The 21,092-nt window shown below is 40.2% G+C and overlaps 1 protein-coding gene across 2 annotated transcripts in view; it reads right to left on the reverse strand.

Moving 5' to 3' along the window:
- Window positions 1–21,092, reverse strand: part of SNAP25 (synaptosome associated protein 25) — a 130,879-nt gene that overhangs the window by 27,202 nt on the left and 82,585 nt on the right. For both annotated transcript variants that reach the window (XM_088478054.1, XM_088478053.1), the window contains exon 4: window positions 11,649–11,697. In XM_088478054.1, the coding sequence (XP_088334180.1) occupies window positions 11,649–11,697 (49 nt within the window). The remainder of the gene's footprint in view (window positions 1–11,648; window positions 11,698–21,092) is intronic.

The raw sequence follows: 21,092 nt of genomic DNA on the forward strand, positions 1-21,092 counted from the left end.
CACGTCAGGCATTTCAACGTGACAGCTAATTTTATTTCCATATAAATAATTTAATTTGCACTGTATTTGAATGATCCAATACTTGCACTGCGCACCCCGATTTAGTAAATTAGTAAGATTAGCACATGAGCAAAAAATGTGGTATATACAGTACCATAAAGATAGTAATAGAGATGGTGGTTTGATTTATTTTGTAATCTGTGTATTTGCAAAGTCATTAGAGACAATAACCCATTGACACAAGGAGATTCTATAAGCAATGGACGTGATTTATTTCCACTAGCAATTATACAGTTAATGTTCATTAGCATAATCATGTGTCATTTAAATGCTGCATTTATAATGGAAATTATATTTTATAATGTAAAAACACAAGAAAAAAATAATTTTGTTGAATTTTTGTTGCCCATACTAAACTAATAGCTATTTTATTTCCAGTGGCAAAAATAGAAATAAAATGTAAATCCTTATGTATTAAAATAATGTTATTTTTTTTGTATGTATTTATAGTACATGTCTTCATTAATAGATGCTGGTATATTAGTAGCTGAATTTGTATTTTCTCTACCATAAGCCAATATTAAAGTGTACTTGTTACCAACGTATTATGGAGACAGCAATTTGGGGAGCTGAGCCAATATCCTATTGCAGTAAATACTATCAATTACGTTTTTGGTACATTGCTTTGAAAAGAATAAATATATATATATATATATATATATATATATATATTTTTGGAATGACAATGTTTGCATGTAAGCTATGATTAGGTAAACCAGTTAAATTACTTTTATTCTATTCAAAACAGAGCAGTCACAGTGGAGTGAGCTATTTTGTCACTTTTATACTGATCAGTTTAAACTACCTATAATAAATACCTGAGTGCAGTTTTGACATGTTCTTGGGGAAATAATTATTTAGTGATGAAATGCGTCAGAATTGCTGATCTGAAGCTATCAGAAGACTTTACTATCATTGCTGTTTGTTTCCACCTTCGCAAACATTGACTCTGTCCATTAAACAGAAGATTTGAGGTATTTTTACCCTCATATAATCATTAATACTATAACATATTTACGCATGTTGGTGGGTGCTTTTTAGATCATGAAAGTCACTTGGGATTAACATGTGTCCTTAATTATTTGAGCGTCGATTCATGAAAAGTCACAGATGAAATGAACTGTGCATCTATTCCCTCACTATTTGATATCTGGCTGGGTTTACCTGTGTTCCTAATTAATTAGTCATATATAAGCAGCCATCAGATAGATCGCATATTGAATTTCAGATTCTATACTGTATGTGTGTTTAACGCATTTGTCATACATTACCCTGATTTTTAGGCTATGCTATTTATTATTCTTTAGATCATATCCTACTCTCTCAGAATGCCTGGGACACTCCTGAATTTTGGTCCCTTAGTTAAAGGAGTCAGCAAGTATGGAATATACTGTACAGCTGATTTTCAAGTGAGTTTACCCATATTTTTAAGTATTTATTTATTTATTAACAGTTTCTTAGATTGTGTAATATATTCTGTTGCCCTTTACAATTGGAAACATTAATAGAACAAAACTGGGTAATAACAGACAGACATACCGTAGATATTTTCTTTATGTTTGATTTATATTTAAATATAATGAAGTGCCTTGCTTTTTTTATTCCTCAGTTAGATCCATTTATACCAATCAGCCTCTGAAAACACTTTAGTGGTGCTAATGTCCTACAGTTTAATGCCATTGTCATTTAGTGCTGGCAGATCCTCTTTCTTTTACAGCTGCAGTCTCTGCCACAGTTTTGGTGTAGTGCCAAATAGTGGAACATTTTTTGTGTGTTTTACATTCTGAGGTTAACAATTGTCCATAAGAATGCTGGCTACCAGTTTACTAGAGATTACTGACATCATTGAAGCATGAGGCACCTCAGGTTGAGCCCACATAATGGCTTCCTCTCTTCTGTACTGAGAACTGATATTCTTGCTGGCTACAAATCAAAATTATTTGTATAAAAAGAAAGCTACATTAGTAAGGAAATTCTTCTGTAGTGCTGGGAAATTGTTAAATGACTGGAAAACACCTAAAAAGATTGTTTTAAAAAATAAAATAAAAAAATCTGTCTCTATTCTGACCTGTACAATCTAGGCCCGAATTATACGGCAGCCCGGGTATTGAAGATCCAGAATTATTTAGAAAAAATAGCTTTCCCTACTCTCCCCAAAGTGGTGACAGAGGGTCTTGACTCCCCCTTTACAGAGGAAGAATTATCTGCTGCTATTTAGACAACCCTGTCTGGCAAGAGTCCCAGTCCCGATGTTTTCACAGTGTCTTACTATAAAAAAAACCCCTCTTGTCGTTATTGGTACGGGTCTGTAATGCTATATTAGCGCATGCACCTTTTTCTGATCAATCGATTGGAGCACACATTACGGTTATCCCCAAGGAGGGCAAAGATCCATCCTTGCCGGCAAGTTATCACCCAATTTCTCTTTAAATGTAGATGTCAAGCTATACGCTAAGCTTATAGCTAAAGCATCTTAAACCACTTCCTTCGACTGTTATCCACTCTCACCAGGTGGGGTTTGTCCCAGGTAGAGAAGCCAAAGACAGTACCACCAAAGCCTTTGATTTAGTACACCATGCAGTTTCCTCTGACACCCCCATGATGCTTCTCTGTACCAATGCTGAAAAAGTTTTTGGCTGAGTGGATTGGAGTTTCATGACAGCGGTGTTGAAGCGGTTAGGGCTGGGTGCTGCCTTCCTTTCAAAAATGTTGGCCCTCTATAGAGCCCCTTCAGCCCAGATAAGAGTGAACAGGATTTTGTCAGCCCCAGTCCACATATCAATGGTACTCGCCAGGGCTTCACCCTCTCTCCGTTGGTTTTTGTACGTTGCATGGAAGCCCTGGAGAGAGCATTTAGAGTTAACCCTAGCATTACGGGCCTTAAGGTAGGTTCACAAGACTATCGCCTTGCCCTCTTTGCTGATGACCTACTAGCGATAGTTACTTATCCGGTTAACTCTCTCCCTAATTAAATGAAAGAATTCCAGTGATCTGGCGAGCTCGCTAATTTTAAGATTAATCACAGCAAATCTGTTGCCTTAAATGTCACCGCTTTGGGTGAGACTGTGTCTGCACAACCTTAATTTATAGATATCTCTGTTGTTTTGTTTCGGACATCAGTGCACTGCTCCTCCCTCCCTATTTCTCCTCATAACTTACTCTTTATGTTCCCTTCCTTCACTCTCTTTTTTATTTTTCTATTTTTGTGATTATTCTATGGTGGAATACGCTGCACCTTAGATCTTGTTATATTGTCTATGCTTTGTTATTTGTTTTTTATATGGCTATTTTAGTTATGTACCGTTGCACTCTTTCTGTGCAGTTTGTGTTTTGTATTGATTTTTTTGTTTTACAAATTTGTCTTTATAAATAAAGAATTTATAAAAAAAGAAATATGTGTCTCAAGCAAGATGTCAGACTAATGCAAATGGCTACTGGCTTGTCGTCAGTATGGTACTATGCCCCACGTAGTTTATAGGAATTATAATGACTGACTATTCTGCATAGGTCACCATTTGGATGACAGAAATAGTACACATAGATTTTCATGGTAAATAATATAACTGACTACTGTGGGAGATATACAGTAGTCACATTAAATTGTATCTGCTTCCTGCAGACTGTGGAGGCAGCCATTTTGTGCTCTGATTCAATATAGGTGAACATGGAACTTATTCCTTTACAACCAGACATCACTAAACCACTTTATGGCCTGATAGGCCATGTATTCTTTTAGTATAGGTGCGGCCCACAAAATGATACAATTTATTTTTTGCTAATGTAATTTGGGACTTATCCATAGGCACCTTTTATCATTATAGGATGTTTGTGTTACCATTATCTAATGACAAAAAAGAGAAGACCAGAGGTGTAATATAAGTATGAACACATAGGATCCTGTAATTAATGAAGAAAATTATTTACCAAAGCCATGAAAAATATATATTAAAATGCAAAAAATGTACAAATACAAAATGTGTTAAGTGTTAGCATAAATTAATGGCATGTTGTGTATTTCAAGTAGGCAGCATCTACAAATACTTTTCAGATACGCTTTTAAGCTGGCAAAGTGGTAATAGGGTCTAAGCATTGATAAGCATCGACATTTGAGCCCAGGTTCTTCAGGGGCCCTGATGCAGCCAAAGTATACCATATGGGCTTATACAGTAGCTCTGTGCTTCTTTCTGTGTATATTGATCAAGGCAACCCAAGAGAGCGGCCTATTTAAAATATATAGACGGCTCTTTAAACTAACTGCGCTGGATGATTTTACAGCACTTTTATGATAATAAGACTTAAGCAGTCACCCATATGTACTAAACATGCTGCTCTATTTGGTTTCTATGGGACTCAGCTCAGATTTACCACCATGGCGAACAAGACATTAGGTAAAATTGCTGGCTGGCGCACATAGCATGCACAGTACTATTGTGGAAAACACTGGTTCATTTAAATCCCCATAGTGAAATTTTTACTGATTATACAGTCACAAGTAAAATTTCATAGTATTTTACATTCTTATCTTGATTAAATATTAGCTTAAAAAGCCTAGACAATGAGATCAGATAGTGAGAATTTCATCAGAATACCTCCGCATGGGAAGAGAGCAATGCGGGTCAGAACAGTGTAATGACATCTGTGACAATTATTTTGTGGTCTTCTGCTGAAAAATTATAAATGTGACACCAGCATAGGGAATCTCTTGCTACTTGATCACACAAACTGGACATAGGGCCTGATTCAGAGCCGCTCGCAAGCGGCTCGATGCTCTAGCCCTGCGCATTCGCCGCATCCGGCGTGCGCAAGCGCGAGCCCTGCACAGCGACTGAAGTTCAGTCGCTCCGGAGCTCGCAACAAAACGGGGCGGCTGTCGATGTTGATTGACAGCTCGCCCCATTTTGTGGGCGGGTAGGGGGTGTGGCCGGGCAAACGCAGGCGTTCCCTTAGGAAAGCCTGGCATTTGTAGGAGGGCTTACTGACATCACTAGTGATGTCAGTAGTGGACTTCCTGCTCTATTATAGCAGGAAGTCCACTCGGGCTTGCGGCAGCCAAGACCCTACCCCAGGGTCTCGTCGCAAGCCCGATGGTCGCGATAAGCGCGACGGTCTCTGGCCGCTTGCACAAGCTGTGGGTGGACACAAAAAAATGTAAAAACCAAAAACACCCACAGACCCAGCGAGTGGCCAGCGGCTGCGAGCGGGTCTGAATCAGGGCCATAGTCTGTTGCTCAATAGTAATATAAAAAAAAAATCAGATTAATATTCCATGTACACCCCATGCTCCTTATTGTGTAAAATAAGGGTCTCCCAAATATATAATGCCAACTGTCGTGCAAGAAAAAAAGAATGCTATAATAATACATAACCCAGTTTTGCTTAATATTTGCCATAGTACTGTATATTCCTTATAAATTTCATGTCATACTAGTACAAGTTAGTGTTCTATGTCTAAATAAATAATAATGGACCTGAATTATAGTGCTAATGGGATGCAAAGTGTAAAATGCGTTGATTTTGTACACATGCACCTAAATTGTTAGCTCAGCACACATCAAAATGCACACATAGCGGCTGATTTTCCACCCAGGTTCAGAATTTGCAGCCATGGAAACTGGTGAATGGGGAAGAAGACTCATAATAGTCTATCCAGGTATACCGTGTTATGGATAACTTATTTGGCGCATTTGAAACAATGCGAGGGATATAATTAATTTTATCGACAAACCAAATACTTTCAGTGATGGAACTTAAAGAAGGACATTGGCCCTCATTCAGAGGCGGTCGCAAGAAGCGACCGCTTGCTCTGAATGAGGGCGGCCGTTTGCTTTTTCTAGTGCGGCCTCCTGGTCGCTAGCTAAGCTGTGGGTTACCACCCACAACTTAGCGACCGACCAGGTTGATGGTCGCGATGGTCAAGACCATCGCGACCATCGGGGCTTGCGAGGAGACCCTAAGGTTGGGTCTCGGCAACCGCAAGCCCCAGGGAGCTTCCTGATCTGATCGAGCAGAAAGCTCCCCACTGACATCACTTCCTTAAGGAACACCTCCGTTTGTGAAACCACCCCATCGCCCCGCCTACAAAACGGGCCGAGCTGTCGATCAACATCGACAGCCGGCCCTTTTGTAGTGAGCTCTGGGGGTTGCGCACGCGCAGTGCGGCCGCTGCGCGTGCGCAGGACCAAAACATTGACCTGGTTGCAAGCGCGCATCGCTCGCGACCGGGTCTGAATGAGGTCCATTGTCTTTTTTTTCCAGTGAGAAGACATTTGGCAGTGAACAGCAATGAGTATATGCTATATCAAGTGTTGTTTATGTTTAGGTCCACCAGGAAGGTGTCGTGGGAGGAGAGTAGGAGATGTCATGGGGTATGTGAACCCTTCATGATGGTCAATGCAAAGGCTGTTTCTTGCCACCTGCAAAATAGTTGGCGCAGGGTACCTTCTTATCCACATTCATGATGCAGGGAGAGTGGATCCTGGCAGGAACTAGGTACTGTCGGAGGAACACTTTGGTAGTATTTTCAAAGATGAACACATGAGATGAAGAATCCACAGCGCTAGACCTAATATGAGGGCAGATCCCAAGCTCACGAGCCTCCCTTGTATCCCACTCCCAGGAAAACTAGTCAGGATCTTTATTGGTAGCATCATCTGCCAATAAGAGGAGATATATTGAGGATACAACAGGTCTATGGTCTATGCACCTAATTCAACAGAGGGATTCCTGTGAAGTGCATCAAGGGTTACCACCAAGCAGAATCTGAAGATATAATAAAATGTCACTTTTTGGTACGTGGCAATTAACCTGCATTTCTGTGATGGAGGGAAAGCCTCATATGGGAACAATACTTGTATAACAAAAAGACCATGTTTAAATTGTGAGGAGAAATGAGAATGATCAGATCCAGGTTCGGTTGGGCTCAAATTGGCACAAGGACCCAAATGGTTATCCCACTGCACATCAAAGTGCACATCTAGTGGCTGAGAAGGAACAGTTTAGGTGGAGTTGGAGATCAGGACAAGGAAAGCAGACACATTACTGGTCAGCTGATTTTTACCATTAGGAGATAGACTATTCATTTATTTTAACATTCTCTGATGTGGTTGCTTTGGGGGCCTCGTCATTTGACAAATAAAAAACACAGGAAGTTTGCTCTTAGGGGACCTCTGCATAATATTCTTGTTACCCTGTAAGTTTTTTAATAAGTCTACCCTATTTATATTACTGCTCTGTACAGCGATGCAGAACTTTGTAAATAAATAATAATAATAATTCTCTATTTACCTAGCAGGCACCAGCTCTATAGGAATGACTCCTAAACTGAAGTAATGTGATGGACATCAGGCGACTGTCCAATTCATCTTCTTACACTTTGAGAAAATGTTCCGGGTTCCTGTGACTATGTGACCATGGCCTGAGTGACCTTTTTTATCCTTTTTGTATCTGAAACAATGCATATCACCCACTTCAGAAATCTACAGGATCACCAAAGTAATCTTACCAGGGCATATAGTATAAGAAGCACAAGGTGTTCATTTGTGGTACCTGCAAAGAACATGGTTTTTGCCTTAAGAAGACCTTCATGGGGGGATAACTAAGGTAGCACATAGGAATTAAAGAGAAGAGGAAACATAGAATAGTAAAATGTGTGGCAGACAGGCCAAGTAAAACCTATAGCATGGCCATTATATGCCTATATAGCAATCACGATTGGTCACAAACCCAAAAGCCAAGTTACGTAGGAGACATATAAGAATAGTAATATGCAGGGTTGCTATAATCACAGGTAACTGTTGACCAGACAAAGGTTATGTGAAGTCACTGAGTGGAAATTAAACACTACAGTCATGTCAAAACAGGTACAGTGTGCACTATAATATGTGCATATGTGTTACGTGTTCACACTTGCAGGTGTTTAAATAACTAGCGAGATACAATTATGGAGTCTATTTACTAAGCAGTGTTAGGAGACAGAGTGAAAAGTGATAAGAAAGTGAAAAGGTGCCAGCCAATCAGCTCCCAACTGTCATTTTTCAAACACAGCCTGTGAGATCACAGTTGGGAGTTGATTGGCTGGCACCTTATCACTTTCTTATCACTTTTCACTCTGTCTCCTAACACTGCTTAGTAAATAGGCCCCTATATTACAAAAATACAAGCTTAGAAAGCCCATATGTGACCACATGTATTAGATTTTGGGCTGAAAGCCACATGTACCATATCAAAGTGAAGCACAAAATTAATTCTCAGTTTATCATCAAAACTGATTTTGGCAGTTACAGGCTTCAGTTCTAAAGTCGGAGGTTTCAGCATCAGTAACAGTCACATAGAAGTTAAGGGAAGAAAGTATTTGCATACTGGAGTAGGTTCCAAAAACTACAAAGAAAACTTATTGTTCTGTTAATTTGTGTGCACGGTTGTAGGTAGTGAATTCCTCACAAGGAAGGAGGAAGATCTACCCTATTATGGAGACCTTTGCAAAATTCTGCAGTGTCCTGTTGTACTGCAAGAGATGTGCTAAATAATAATATTCGTAGTGAAGTAGGAGGATTAGGAAGATTTTTCAATAGGATAAAGTGACATATGTTAGAAAAATGAACCACAACAAACCTATCTACCAATATATAAGAGAAAGGCAGAGCGGTGATTGAAGCTGACCATACATGGTTAATTGATAACTTAAGCCACTGCAAATTTCTCCAGAGGAGCTCCAAATGTTCGATACCAGGATCACCAGCTGCTTTGTAGTATTTGGCCCAAGCTAGAGCCCTAGAATGATATTCTTTACACATTAATGGGTTTTTCTCCCGGTAGGAACTCAATTTATCAGGCCTTCAGTAGCAGATATTGCCCATATGATTGATGATCGTTTCAGAATCAGATAGTTCTTTGAATTAATGTGGATTAACAGTTTGTGGAAAAGCCTCTGCTGTAAAATCCTTTACATCAAGATACAGCTAGAAGCATCCCCATAGGGAATCTAACTGCAGATACAGAAGATAGTTGTGGTCTGCATATGACTTAGTGGTCGATTGGAAATAGAGCCACGGCTTAAAGTTAGTAGTTCCCAATTTCCAATAGATTCATTTTTTTTTGCTAGGGTTATTCAATGGATTACTGTCAAATGCATGGTAGGAGAGGAGTCTCTAGAGACACAAACAGGAAAGAGAACAAGAGACGTTGATGACATTTTCAACAGCACCAGAATTAGGGAGGTGTTTTGATACCCAGGATATATATTTGCAATATGGGGGTTCCTGCATATATTTATTTAGTTTTGCTATTGTTTTCTATGATCTATAAAAGTGGATGTTAACCTATTCCAAAGTGGATATTAAGCTATTCTTAGTACATCAGTGGTTAACGAGGCACAAATACATATGCAGAATGGAACCCAGAGCATGATCACTGGCCAGGGTCAATGGAAGTAATAATTCACCACTGAGATCAAATTACATCTTTGGGGGCTCATGTAGTGTTGGATGGATGCAGGTTCTGTTGTCATAAAACGCACTTTTAGGTAGTGCACGTGTGCACAAAAAAAATTACACTTGCATCCGTATGCAAATTTAGTTGCATCTTACTTCCTACATTTCGGGGTATATTTACTAAAGTGAGAGTATTTAGAAGTGGAGAAGTGGTCTTTATGTAAAAGTGACTATGGCAGACCCTGCACAGAGGTGTATGTTTCTGTCAGGATGTGTCTCTCTTGCTTGTGCTTGACACCTGATACAAAACCCACACGGATGCTGATGGCGGCCAGCAATAGCTTCTGACTGGCTGATTGCATCTAGGCTCCTCCCAATGTATAGCAATCAATAGTGTAAGCGCTATAATATATAAAGTTACAGTCATCTATTCGCATGAATTGTTATTTTTGCATGTGGTTGATGACAGTTTAAAATATTCCCATTTTATTTTTAAAAGGGAAGATTATGGATGTTTGTATATATTTGATTTTCATTTGTACTTTATTTTGTATTGTGTCTGTATTTAATTGTATTTTACATTATAAGTGTGACTTTTTGCACTTAGGGCCTGATTCAGACCCATTCGCTAGATGCGTATGCTCACTCCCAGCGTATGCAAATTCGGCTAAGTGACGGTATTGCAGGCGATTGCACGGCAAGGCATTAGCACGTGCACTATTTCTTGGCGTGCGATCGCTTTGTGTATGTAGACATCCACTAGCGTACGTCATCTACAGGAAGTGTATGCAAGGATCAGTACATCAAGGACCATCAGAAGTGAACGCAGGGCTTAAGGTTGACTATACCCTACCGCAAGCACTGCGTTCACTGTGAAATACAACCCAGTGACGTGTACTATGGCGCTGGCTGTTAATTATGAACACCTATGAAACGGCGTTGAAACACTCAGGCACGCCTCCGTTTGCACCTCCACTCCCCATTTCTAATGGCCTGCCCCTGTTACCACCCATAAACGGCTCCTCCTGTCACTCATTCAGCTGGGCTGTCTATGCTGGGTGAGCAAACGCTACCCGATCTTTCGCAGTGGTTCGCGCACTGCGATGCAAACGCACAATGCGAACCACTGGCAGCTACGAGCGAACAATTCTTAGCGTCCGGGTCTGAATCATGCCCTTAGTTCATTAATGGTATTCACGGTATTAATCCACCACCATTAATATTCCATGGATATATCACCTGCTGCAGAATAGTTCTTTCCAATGTTTCATAGTAATCCTCTTTTTAAAAACAAAACAAAAAACCAGCAACAAAACTCTGTTATCCTGCACTAACTTATCTTTTATCTCATATCACCTCTGTCCCTCTTCTCCTCTCAACTCTATATATGACAGTGCTGATGTCCTTTCCCGCTCATGATTCATTTAAAATATAAAATGAGAATAAACTAAAATTTTAGATAAAAAAAAAGTTTAAATTAATGAATGTGAGTACTGAGCTACATTAAAAAAAAAATACATGTTTAAATAATAAAGGGAAATGGACCAAAAGTTGCTTAGACTTTAATGTGACTTTCTATTATTTTTACCCATTATATTTTCCAAACTATTTGCAACATGATAATGTAGGTGCACACTGAGGTGTTCCAAAAAAAATAACCAAGCTGTGAATTGGGCAGCACCTTGGAATGGACCGGTCTTGCTAAGTTGCATTATATAAAAAATAGTATCAACGTGAAATAAAACATTTTTATACATATTTATTAGAAGCTGGATAAAACTGTATGCTGTTAGAGAATAGATAAATTGTCAATAAAACATACACAAACAAACTAGCTTTTTTAATGCATAAAATATTGGTGTTCCCCTAATACACAGGTTCTTGGTCATATCATATGACATTGACATCTCCTACCACCCCTGGATGGAAACTGGGAAACCAGTGACAGTTAGCAGATTTTTTTGTATTTTAATTTACATCATCTTGAAAGACTACACGTGTACCACCTTTCCTGGGTGTACACTCCCACCCTCCGCACACCCAGAAAAGTTGAGACTTGAGGCAGAAAAGATACATTTTAGGTAAATTTGCATCATGTTAGCAGTTACATTGCAAGTTAAATTGGTTTAGAGTATAAAAGTTCCCCATAAGATAACTTACCTCCTTGCTCATCCAACATAACCAAAGTTCTGATTCCAGCATCTTTACTCTACATTCCCAAAGATGGGCAGGCAGAAGACAGAAAAGAGACAGAGAGAGTATGGTCAGTGACAGTGCAACCAAGAGTTCAGATTGAGCAGAAGGGTAAATAGTCATAAACAGCTGGAAGCTTTGACATTGAACCATTGGAGGTGACTGAATATGTAATGAACACTGTACTGTGTATTACATCTGTACTGGCATATTAACATGCTTGCTGACTCTCCTCGAACATCATGGAGACTTCTAAACTATGGTAAAGCTCCCAACTTGCAGAAGATAAGGACACCCTTCAGTATCCGGAACACTTCCCTAGTGCATGGGAGAGCGATTAAGTGATTTGCAGCCAATTGCGTCTCCATGGCCCTACTGTACAATGTAGGGCAGTGGGGAGATGGCTATTGTGGTGTGAAACGCGTTGTCGCACCCCTGTACTTACACTTGGCATATATATATATATATATATATTATACATTTTGGGCACAAGCCAGGATTACAGGTGCTCCCCTCTGTAACTCAGTAATGCAAGTGTGACTTTATTAATAAAATGAGCTACTGGTAGATTGCTTGATGCATATTTGGTGATTACAGAATGACCGTCATTTTGGTATCAAATATGTGGAGCAAAAAGTAATTTTGTGTATCATATAATAATAATAATAATATTAATAATATAATGCCAATGTGTAACACCTCCAAATACACAGAAATTCACACTCCAAACAATAGTATGCTGGCATAAGGTCTTTTGTTATTTACAAATATTAAAGAGGATTTATGATACTATGCAGTAAATTAATATCAAGGAGTTTAATACTTTTTATTTTTAATCTATAACTGAAACAAAACACTGACAGAGACCAGGATTACCTGTCATATGCTGGGTCTCTCATACTAGTGTATGTATTTATGTATATACAGTATGACTGATGAAAATGCATTAAAGGTACATTGAAATGCTGGAACCCATTCCTGCAACATATTGGAAGCTGTGAGAGCTGTGCCCGAAACGTTGCTGAATTAGGAACTCACAACTTATGTCTTAATTAGACCGCCGAGTGTCGCACTTTGGTGTTATCTTTTTTGTAGCGGGCACCATGGCAACTTGTATTTCGGAAGGAGCTTGCTTGGTCAAAGGATCTGAATTTAAACATCCACACTCTAATAGGACATACTACATCAGACATGTCCTTAATTGCTCATCACAATTTGTGGTATATTTTATTGTGTGTCCATGTAGCATGTATTATGTGGGGATGACGACACATACTTTTAAAGAACGGATGGCCTTACATGAAACTGCAATAAGACAAGCATTGGTCGGGAAAACTATAGAATAGCCAGTGGCGAAACATTTCAAATTACACACCAACATTCGCTTGCATCCTTACGATACATGATCATAGACCACATCCCTCCTAAAATTAGAGGGGGAGATAGAGCACAGGACTTGCTAAAACTAGAAACCAAGTGGATATTACGATTGACTACTCTGCATCCACACGGACTCAATGAAAAAATCAATTGGAATTCTCTTTAATTTTCTATGTATCATTATTATACCATGTATAGCATAAGTTTTCCTTTAACATTTATAATATTGCAATTACCGGTGTGTTTTGTACATGTATGTTTCATTTGATATCATTGGTATGCACAATAGATACTATTCAGGAGTTGCTTGATACAAACAAATAGATTATGACATATTGTTGCATTTTCTTCCATGCGAAGTAATTTAGATGCAGGAGTTGATTAAGAAACAGATTTATTTGTATTTATACAAAAGAATTGTGCGCACATATTTGAGTGATTATAGTCATCACCCTTAACTGTTTTTAGTTTTTATTCTAGCTGTCCGCCGGAGGGGGAGACAAGAGCTTTGTGTTACTATGGTAACCAACCTCCTTTGGGCGTTGATGTCTTCTGGAGTGCGACCTCGGATCAGCGTGCATGCCGCTCTCACCTCCGACAGAAGCTTAGATCACTGCATTAAGGATATAAGGTAAGCACGATTTTGTACTGTTTTCTATATTGCCTTGTACCTTGACAAAGAGACTCTGTGTAGTGTCGAAACGTCGATCACATTAAAACTTTTCTTGGAAAGTCCTGGAGTGACCTGTGTGGTGTTGGACCACTTACATAGCACTACCCAATGTACAGATTTGTATGATCACAAACAGGAGCACCCAGGCCGTTGATTACCCATATACAGGAGTGCGTGACTATTGGACACACACACACACAGGTGTGGGCTGATGAGAAGGCAGACCAGTCACGCTGCCATTGGAGACAGTCTAGGTGGGACTGTGGCAGCCAGAGAGCCCAGTGAAGCTAAGCCAAGCCATTGGGGGCCAGGAGGCCTGAGTCTGGACCTGCAGGAGGTGGGGGGACCACAAACCTCTCAGACTGTGTACATTGAAGTAGCTGGGCTGCAGGCTGGGGGAAGCCAGAGCCTATACCTGGAGGAGACAGGGAAGGCCACCAAGACTGACTGTGTTTTATATACAGTAGCTGTGGCAGCCAAGCCAAGCCAAGCTGGAACTGGCGATAGACCTGCAGAGAAGCAGGCTGAGACTTTATTGGCAGACTAGCTGCACCATTATAGTCAGGGGTCAAGAAGTGAGTTAGACGCCCGAAATAGGGGCTAGGTGGTTTACTATTTTCTGTTACTGTTTCCTGGTTTCCATGCTGAAAAGTAAAGCACTATTCCATTTATTTACACGGAAGTTGTGTGTGGACTCTTATCCACACACAACTTTCATGGAATCCTTATGGCCTGAGTATACACTCAAGCACTATGAAAGGAAGGCGGCACTCCAATTGATGAAAAAAGTCAAATTGTATTAAACAACGTTTCAAGGCTCTTAGGCCTTTTGTTCTGTTCATGTCCTGATGAAAAGGCCTAAGAGCCTTGAAACGTCGACACACATATTTGCCATGTTGATGTTCGTTATTTCATACAATTTGACTTTTTTCATCAATTGGAGTGCCGCCTTCCTTTCATAGTGCTTGAGTGTATACTCAGGCCATAAGGATTTCTCTATGCATTTACTTTAGGATGCATTACTTTAGGATGCATTTTCTCTATGCATTTACATTTACTATGCATTTACTTTACCCGCTTTTTAGTCATCTCGTCCTGAGTGCCGGACATATCTATTTGTATATATATATATAGACATGTATATATATTTAGACATATATATATATAACCATGTATATTTGTCCCAGAGTAGCGTACTACTCCATTTGGCCTATGTTATTACATATGCTTTTCAATGCACCGAGCACCTCTATTTGTTTAAATGCACCAAGATATCCGATGGGCTGCTGAGAGAGGGAGTCACATTTGTGGAGCACCAGGGGTGGTTTCTAATATTGTTTTCATTTTACAGAAGGGAGTACATTATTTCTTATAATATAAAAACTTAACTTAATTTCTCAATGAACAAGTTGCTTATTAAAAGGAAACTCTTTTATTTCTTGTCGGTGTAGTCGGTTTTCACTGACAGAGAAGATGGTATCATACATAAGCAATTGAGTTATTTGATTTTCCAGCTATAAAAGTGGGTTTCACCTATAGGAACATATTAGTAACACATTAAGTGAAAGAGAACATAATTGCACGTTGTCAGACAAGAGCGATCAGGCCACCAGGACACTGCATGCGGTTTTACAATCCTATCACTAATCCTGACATACCTACTGTAATTTGTGTGATTAATTAGATGATTTGCTACTTTACAATAAATCAAATGACAGTGATTCTTTCAATAGTTCCTGGTTTCATCTATGCAATAATTTTTTTGCTGTTTCTTACTGAGTACTATTATGCAGTACCAATTGTATGTTCTTTACATGGGAATGTTATTCTCTTTTAGGGCTCATACTGTATATATGAGTATTGAAAATATAATTAAACAACCTTGTAACTGGTTGTGGCTTTTACCAGCGTATTGGTAGCCTGTTCTTAAAACCGCCCTGAAACATTGTGTACTGTGTACTTAATAAGCGCTCCTATAGTACTCCATTGCTCAATAAAAAGCTATGGCTAAAATAAATGAAAGTAATTTATCATTTAGTTTCAATTTATTGATCAAATTATACCTTCCCAACACAAAACAATGTAAATATTTGTTAATAAAATTCATGTTCAGGGGGGATGTAGTTAATACACCAGCAGAAGTGATGCCGCCGGTCTAAATCCCGACAATACATGCCCGAAACGGGACTTAAGATAGGCGTTGAAATACCAACGCCTAACTTAATCTTGATGCCGGAAGCCCGACCCCCGCCATCCCAATTGTCAAGAGTCGGGTAAGTATACTACTTAGCCCGGGGATGGAAGGGGTTAGGGTTAGGAACCCCCGGGGGGATTTAGGATTAGACACCCCCGGGGAAGGTTAGGGTTAGGCGCCACTAGGGGGAGGTTAGTGTTAGGCACCCCCTCAGGAGGAATAGGTTTATGGTACGTGAAGGGAGGGGGTTAGGTTTAGGCACCCCTGGGGGGATATAGGGTTAGGTACCCTCCCAGGAGTTTTAGGGTTAGGCACCACTAAGGGAGGGTTAGGGTCAGGTGAGGGAGAAGGGAGAGTTAGGGTACTAACCAGCCAGCGTCGGGATGTCCTCCTGTCATACTTTAGCAATATACTGGACGCTAACACATTCTACATATTACTTTCAGGTACCACTAACATTATGTTATGTGTTTAAAAGTACTGTTCTAAGCAACTTTCTTTTATATATACTACACATGCATATAAATAAAGTAACAATTATCAACAAAATTTTAGGTTATATCAAATGTCTGAATTGTTTACATTTGGAAAGCTTAGCTATCTGAACTGCAAATGAACCCTGCATCACTCTATGTAACATTGTTCTCTAAATCATTTCATTTTTGCTTTGCTTTAACTTTTGGAATTGTCTTATTGTTTCCATGTCAATTACTTGGTGTTTGAAGTGGGATGCAGATGGCTGGAGTGGAGAAAACCACTACAATAGACCATTCTGAGTCAAGCCTAATCACGCATCAGATGCAACCTTACTTTCTGCCCTCAGTATTCCCTAACTGCATCTAACTGCTAAAGTCCCGAATGCTCAGATTTTTTGATCATTTGTTATACGTACTATAAAAGCAGTACTACAATTTTGCTGGTATTTTGTATGTAGTATGAATTGTAGGAATTAAGGAAAACCTATTAGTTGCGAGAGTAAAGGTGGTGACCATTTCTGGAACCCATGGCAGAGCTACCGCCTGAGCAGGCCATGGGACTAATATGGGGTCCAGCTGTGAGGTGGTCCTTGCTGTACTCGTCCTTTGGCTCCAGGACTAAATGTCCAAATGGGGCTTCACTGTGCATATGGTGGCCATTGTGCAAAGTCCAAAGAGAAGTATGGTGGCCTCAATAGTAGATTGTCAATGCCCATGAGAGTCCGCTCCAATGTTTTGATTTAGAATGACCCCAGCCAGCTTTCAACAATAATTTCTTCACAGAGAGTAGTGAATAAGGAGTGGTTTCAGTGGCCTAAAAAAATAGCTGAAAGAAACAATACAATATTATGTCACCTAATACCTTTTGCACACTGAAGTTAGTGCTTTTCCAGAACACACCTTTTACTACCTCTACACTATCAACCTCATATGACCTCTTCTAGGAATATTAATCACACCAATAGGAGCACTGCATTAATTATTTTTAATCATATCTACGAAGGAAATTTCCCCAATTAAGTGGTCATCCTGATATAGTACATGTCCCAGGGTCCACCACTTATTTAATGCACATTGGAGCTGATTCAGCACTGCACATAGGTGCAATGCTGAACGCAGATTCCCAATTAGCGTTCTAAACATTATAAACGTTTTTTCATCTCAGCCCAACTAATCCGATCAACTCTTGTGTCAGTGCAATCCATGGCATATGGGAGCAGAAAACCCACCAGAAAACCCACCAGACTGCCCCAGACCAGACCAGATGACACCAAACACAGTGCCTCACCTTGGCTCATAATGTCGCTAATTGGACCCTGGAGGAATGGCAAAATGTGGCATGGTCCGATGATTTACAGTTCCAGTTGTTTCAGACTAACGGTAGGGTTCAGGTGAGGTGTAGACCCCATAAGGCCATGGACTAGAGTTGTCACAAAGGCACCATGCACGCTGGTGGTGGTTCCATTGGGTTGTGGGGTGTGTTCACGTGGCATGAGTTGGGTCCGCTGGTCCGTCTGAACATGTCAGTAACAGGTAACCGCTACGTTGCATTGCTTGATGACCATATGCAGCTCTTCATGGACTTCATGTACCCCCACAACGAAGGAAAATTCCAGCAGGATTATGCACCGCATATTTGGTCTCAATTGGTTCAGAATTGGTTCGATGAGCATTCTGGAGAGCTCCGACGAATGGTGTGGCCACCACGTTCATACGACATAAACCCAATCGAGCATTTATGGGATGTGGCGGGGAAGGTCCATTTGCACCCGAAATCCTGCACTTACTAATACCAGGGACCTGTGAGAAACTAGCCAAATGGCATGGGTAAACATCTCTCCAGAGATCTTCCGCCCAGGTGTGAAATCGATGCCACGTCAAGTTGCTGCACTTCGCTGGCCTAAAGGGGGTCCTACAAGATACTAGGCACTTCAGTGTATATATATATATATATATATATATACATATACAGTCAGGTGCATAAATATTGGGACATTGACAGAATTTTGGCCTCTATTCACCACCACAATGGATTTGAAATGAAACAAACAAGATGTGCTTTAACTGCAGACTTTAATTTGAGGGTAATTACATCCAAATCCAAATCAGGTGAACAGTCTAGGAATTACAACGGTTTCTATATGTGCCACCCACTTTATAAGGGGCCAAAAGTAATGGGAGTGAGTATAAAGGGTTCACCACAAGATGTAAACCATTGGTGAGCCACAAAAACAGGAAGACCAGATTAGAGTTTGCCAAACAACATCTAAAAAAGCCATTACAGTTCTGGAACAACATACTATGGACAGATGAGACAAAGATCAACTTGTACCAGAGTGATGGGAAGAGAAGAGTATGGAGAAGGAATGGAACTGCTCATGATCCAAAACATACCACCTCATCAGTGAAGCATGGTGGTGGTAGTGTCATGGCATGGGCATGTATGGCTGCCAATGGAACTGGTTCCCTTGTATTTATTGATGATGTGACTGCTGACAAAAGCAGCAGAATGAATGTGAAGTGTTTCAGGCAATATTATATGCTCATATTCAGTCAAATGCTTCAAAACTCATTGGATGGCGCTTCACAGTGCAGATGGACAATGACCCGAAGCATACTGCAAAAGCAACCAAAGAGTTTTTTAAGGCTAAAAAGTGGAATGTTATGCAATGGTCAAGTCAATCCCCTGACCTGAATACAATTGAGCATGCATTTCACTTGATGAAGACAAAACAGAAGGGAAAATGCCGTAAGAACAAGCAGGAACTGAAGACATTTGTAGTAGAGGCCTGGCAGAGCATCACCAGGGATGAAACCCAGCGTCTGGTGATATCTATGCATTCCAGACTTCAGGCTGTAATTGCCTGCAAAGGATTTGCAACAAAGTATTAAAAAGTGAAAGTTAGATTTAGGATTGTTTAGTTTGTCCCATTACTTTTGGCCCCTTAAAAAGTGGGAGGCACATATAGAAACCGTTGTAATTCCTACAACGTTCACCTGATTTGGATGTAATTACCCTCAAATTAAATCTGAAAGCCTGCAGTTAAAGCACATCTTGTTTGTTTCATTTCAAAGCCATTGTGGTGGTGAATAGAAGCCAAAATATAAAAAGTCTGTCAATGTCCCAATATTTATGCACCTGACTGTATGTGTGTGTGTGTTTTGACTGTTAACATTTTGACCTATCATAATGTCAACAGTTAAATTATAGGTAACTGCTCCTAGTTTAACCTACAGTCAAACTATATATAGGTCTACAAGCTTTGCTTGTTATTTTACAATCGCAACTATGATGGAGATTAGTGCTACCATGATGGGGATTAGTGTTACCGTAATGGGGTTTGGTGCAATGGTCGTAGCAATGAATGTATGGTGCAGCAAATAACAAACGTGAAGTTATATGGTGCAGTACATACTACCCTGCCCCTGAGTTGGCTCTCAACTTAAAGACTATTAGGTTGATATCTGAGCAACCACTATTTTGTATTACTGTTCTGAGAGGCATGGATGGGACCAGCATGGGAACGGTTTGCTGGTTCCTGTAGTGCTATTTGGAGGTGTCTGGGGCAGGCTTGCCTACCCTCCCGATTTGGCCTGGAGCTTCCAGAATATCGGGTGCCACTCCCAGACCCCCGGAAAGGCAGGCAAGCCTCCCAGCGGTCGCCGTCCCTCCAGAACCCCCCCCCCCCAGAGTAAATAGAGAAACCCCCGCCTGGTGACGCAATTTGCGGTGAATCACATCATCATGGCCCCGCCCCCTGCTTTCCAACGCTGTTTATTCCGGCATTGTAAAGAGGGGGCGGGGTAGCGATGACGCGATCTCGCTGTCACGCCCCAGTCTCCGCCACCCGGAAGGAGGGAGCTGGATGACGGCAAGTATGCTCTGGGGTACCTTCAGGTGAGTTGGCCCTCAACTTAGATATATCAATGTATGTACTATTATCATGTGGCACAACAGTATGCAATTATATGATCCAGAGTGGGTGCTATTATCATGTAGCGTTAGGGACACCGTTAGCGGCTATTATTATGTAGCGTTAAGGACACGCGGTCCGATGCTTAAACATACTTTTGCAAATATATGCAACAAAGATCTCTGAATTTCTATTATTATGTAGCATTCAAATCTTATTGCAGATCTTTAGCAGGGTGCTGGAGGGAACAATTTTTTTTCTAGTGCAGAGTAACCCCCTCCCTTTACAAGCAACAGTGAAAGACTATTAAGTTGATCTGAGCAACCACTATCTTGTATTACTGCCACAGTTTTAGCATGCCCTAACAGTAAATCTGTGGCAGGGCATTCTGGCATGTGTAGTTCCACAGGAGTAAAAAAAAAAGGATCAATGGAGCACTTACTTTAAATAGTGATGAAATATGGTGTTATACAGGTTGAGTCTCCCATATCCAAATATTCCGAAATACAGTTTTTTTTTAGCATGACTGAGATAGTGAAACCTTTGCTTTTTGATGGTTCAATGTACTAAAACTTTGTTTAAGGCACACAATTATTAAAAATATTATATAAAATTACCTTCAGACTTTGGCGAACAAAACATGCGGTCGTTTTTTTGATAAAAATGCCCCCTGGCCGCTCGCATCATACATCATGTCCGCTATTTATTAGATTAATCGAGTACATCGACCAGCGTATGAACTGCTTGCTATTCTTGTGGTTGGTTTTTCCTACC

The sequence above is a fragment of the Taudactylus pleione genome, unplaced genomic scaffold, assembly GCF_031769625.1.
Source record: "Taudactylus pleione unplaced genomic scaffold, aTauple2 ptg000206l, whole genome shotgun sequence".
Taxonomy (NCBI): Eukaryota; Metazoa; Chordata; class Amphibia; order Anura; family Myobatrachidae; genus Taudactylus; species Taudactylus pleione.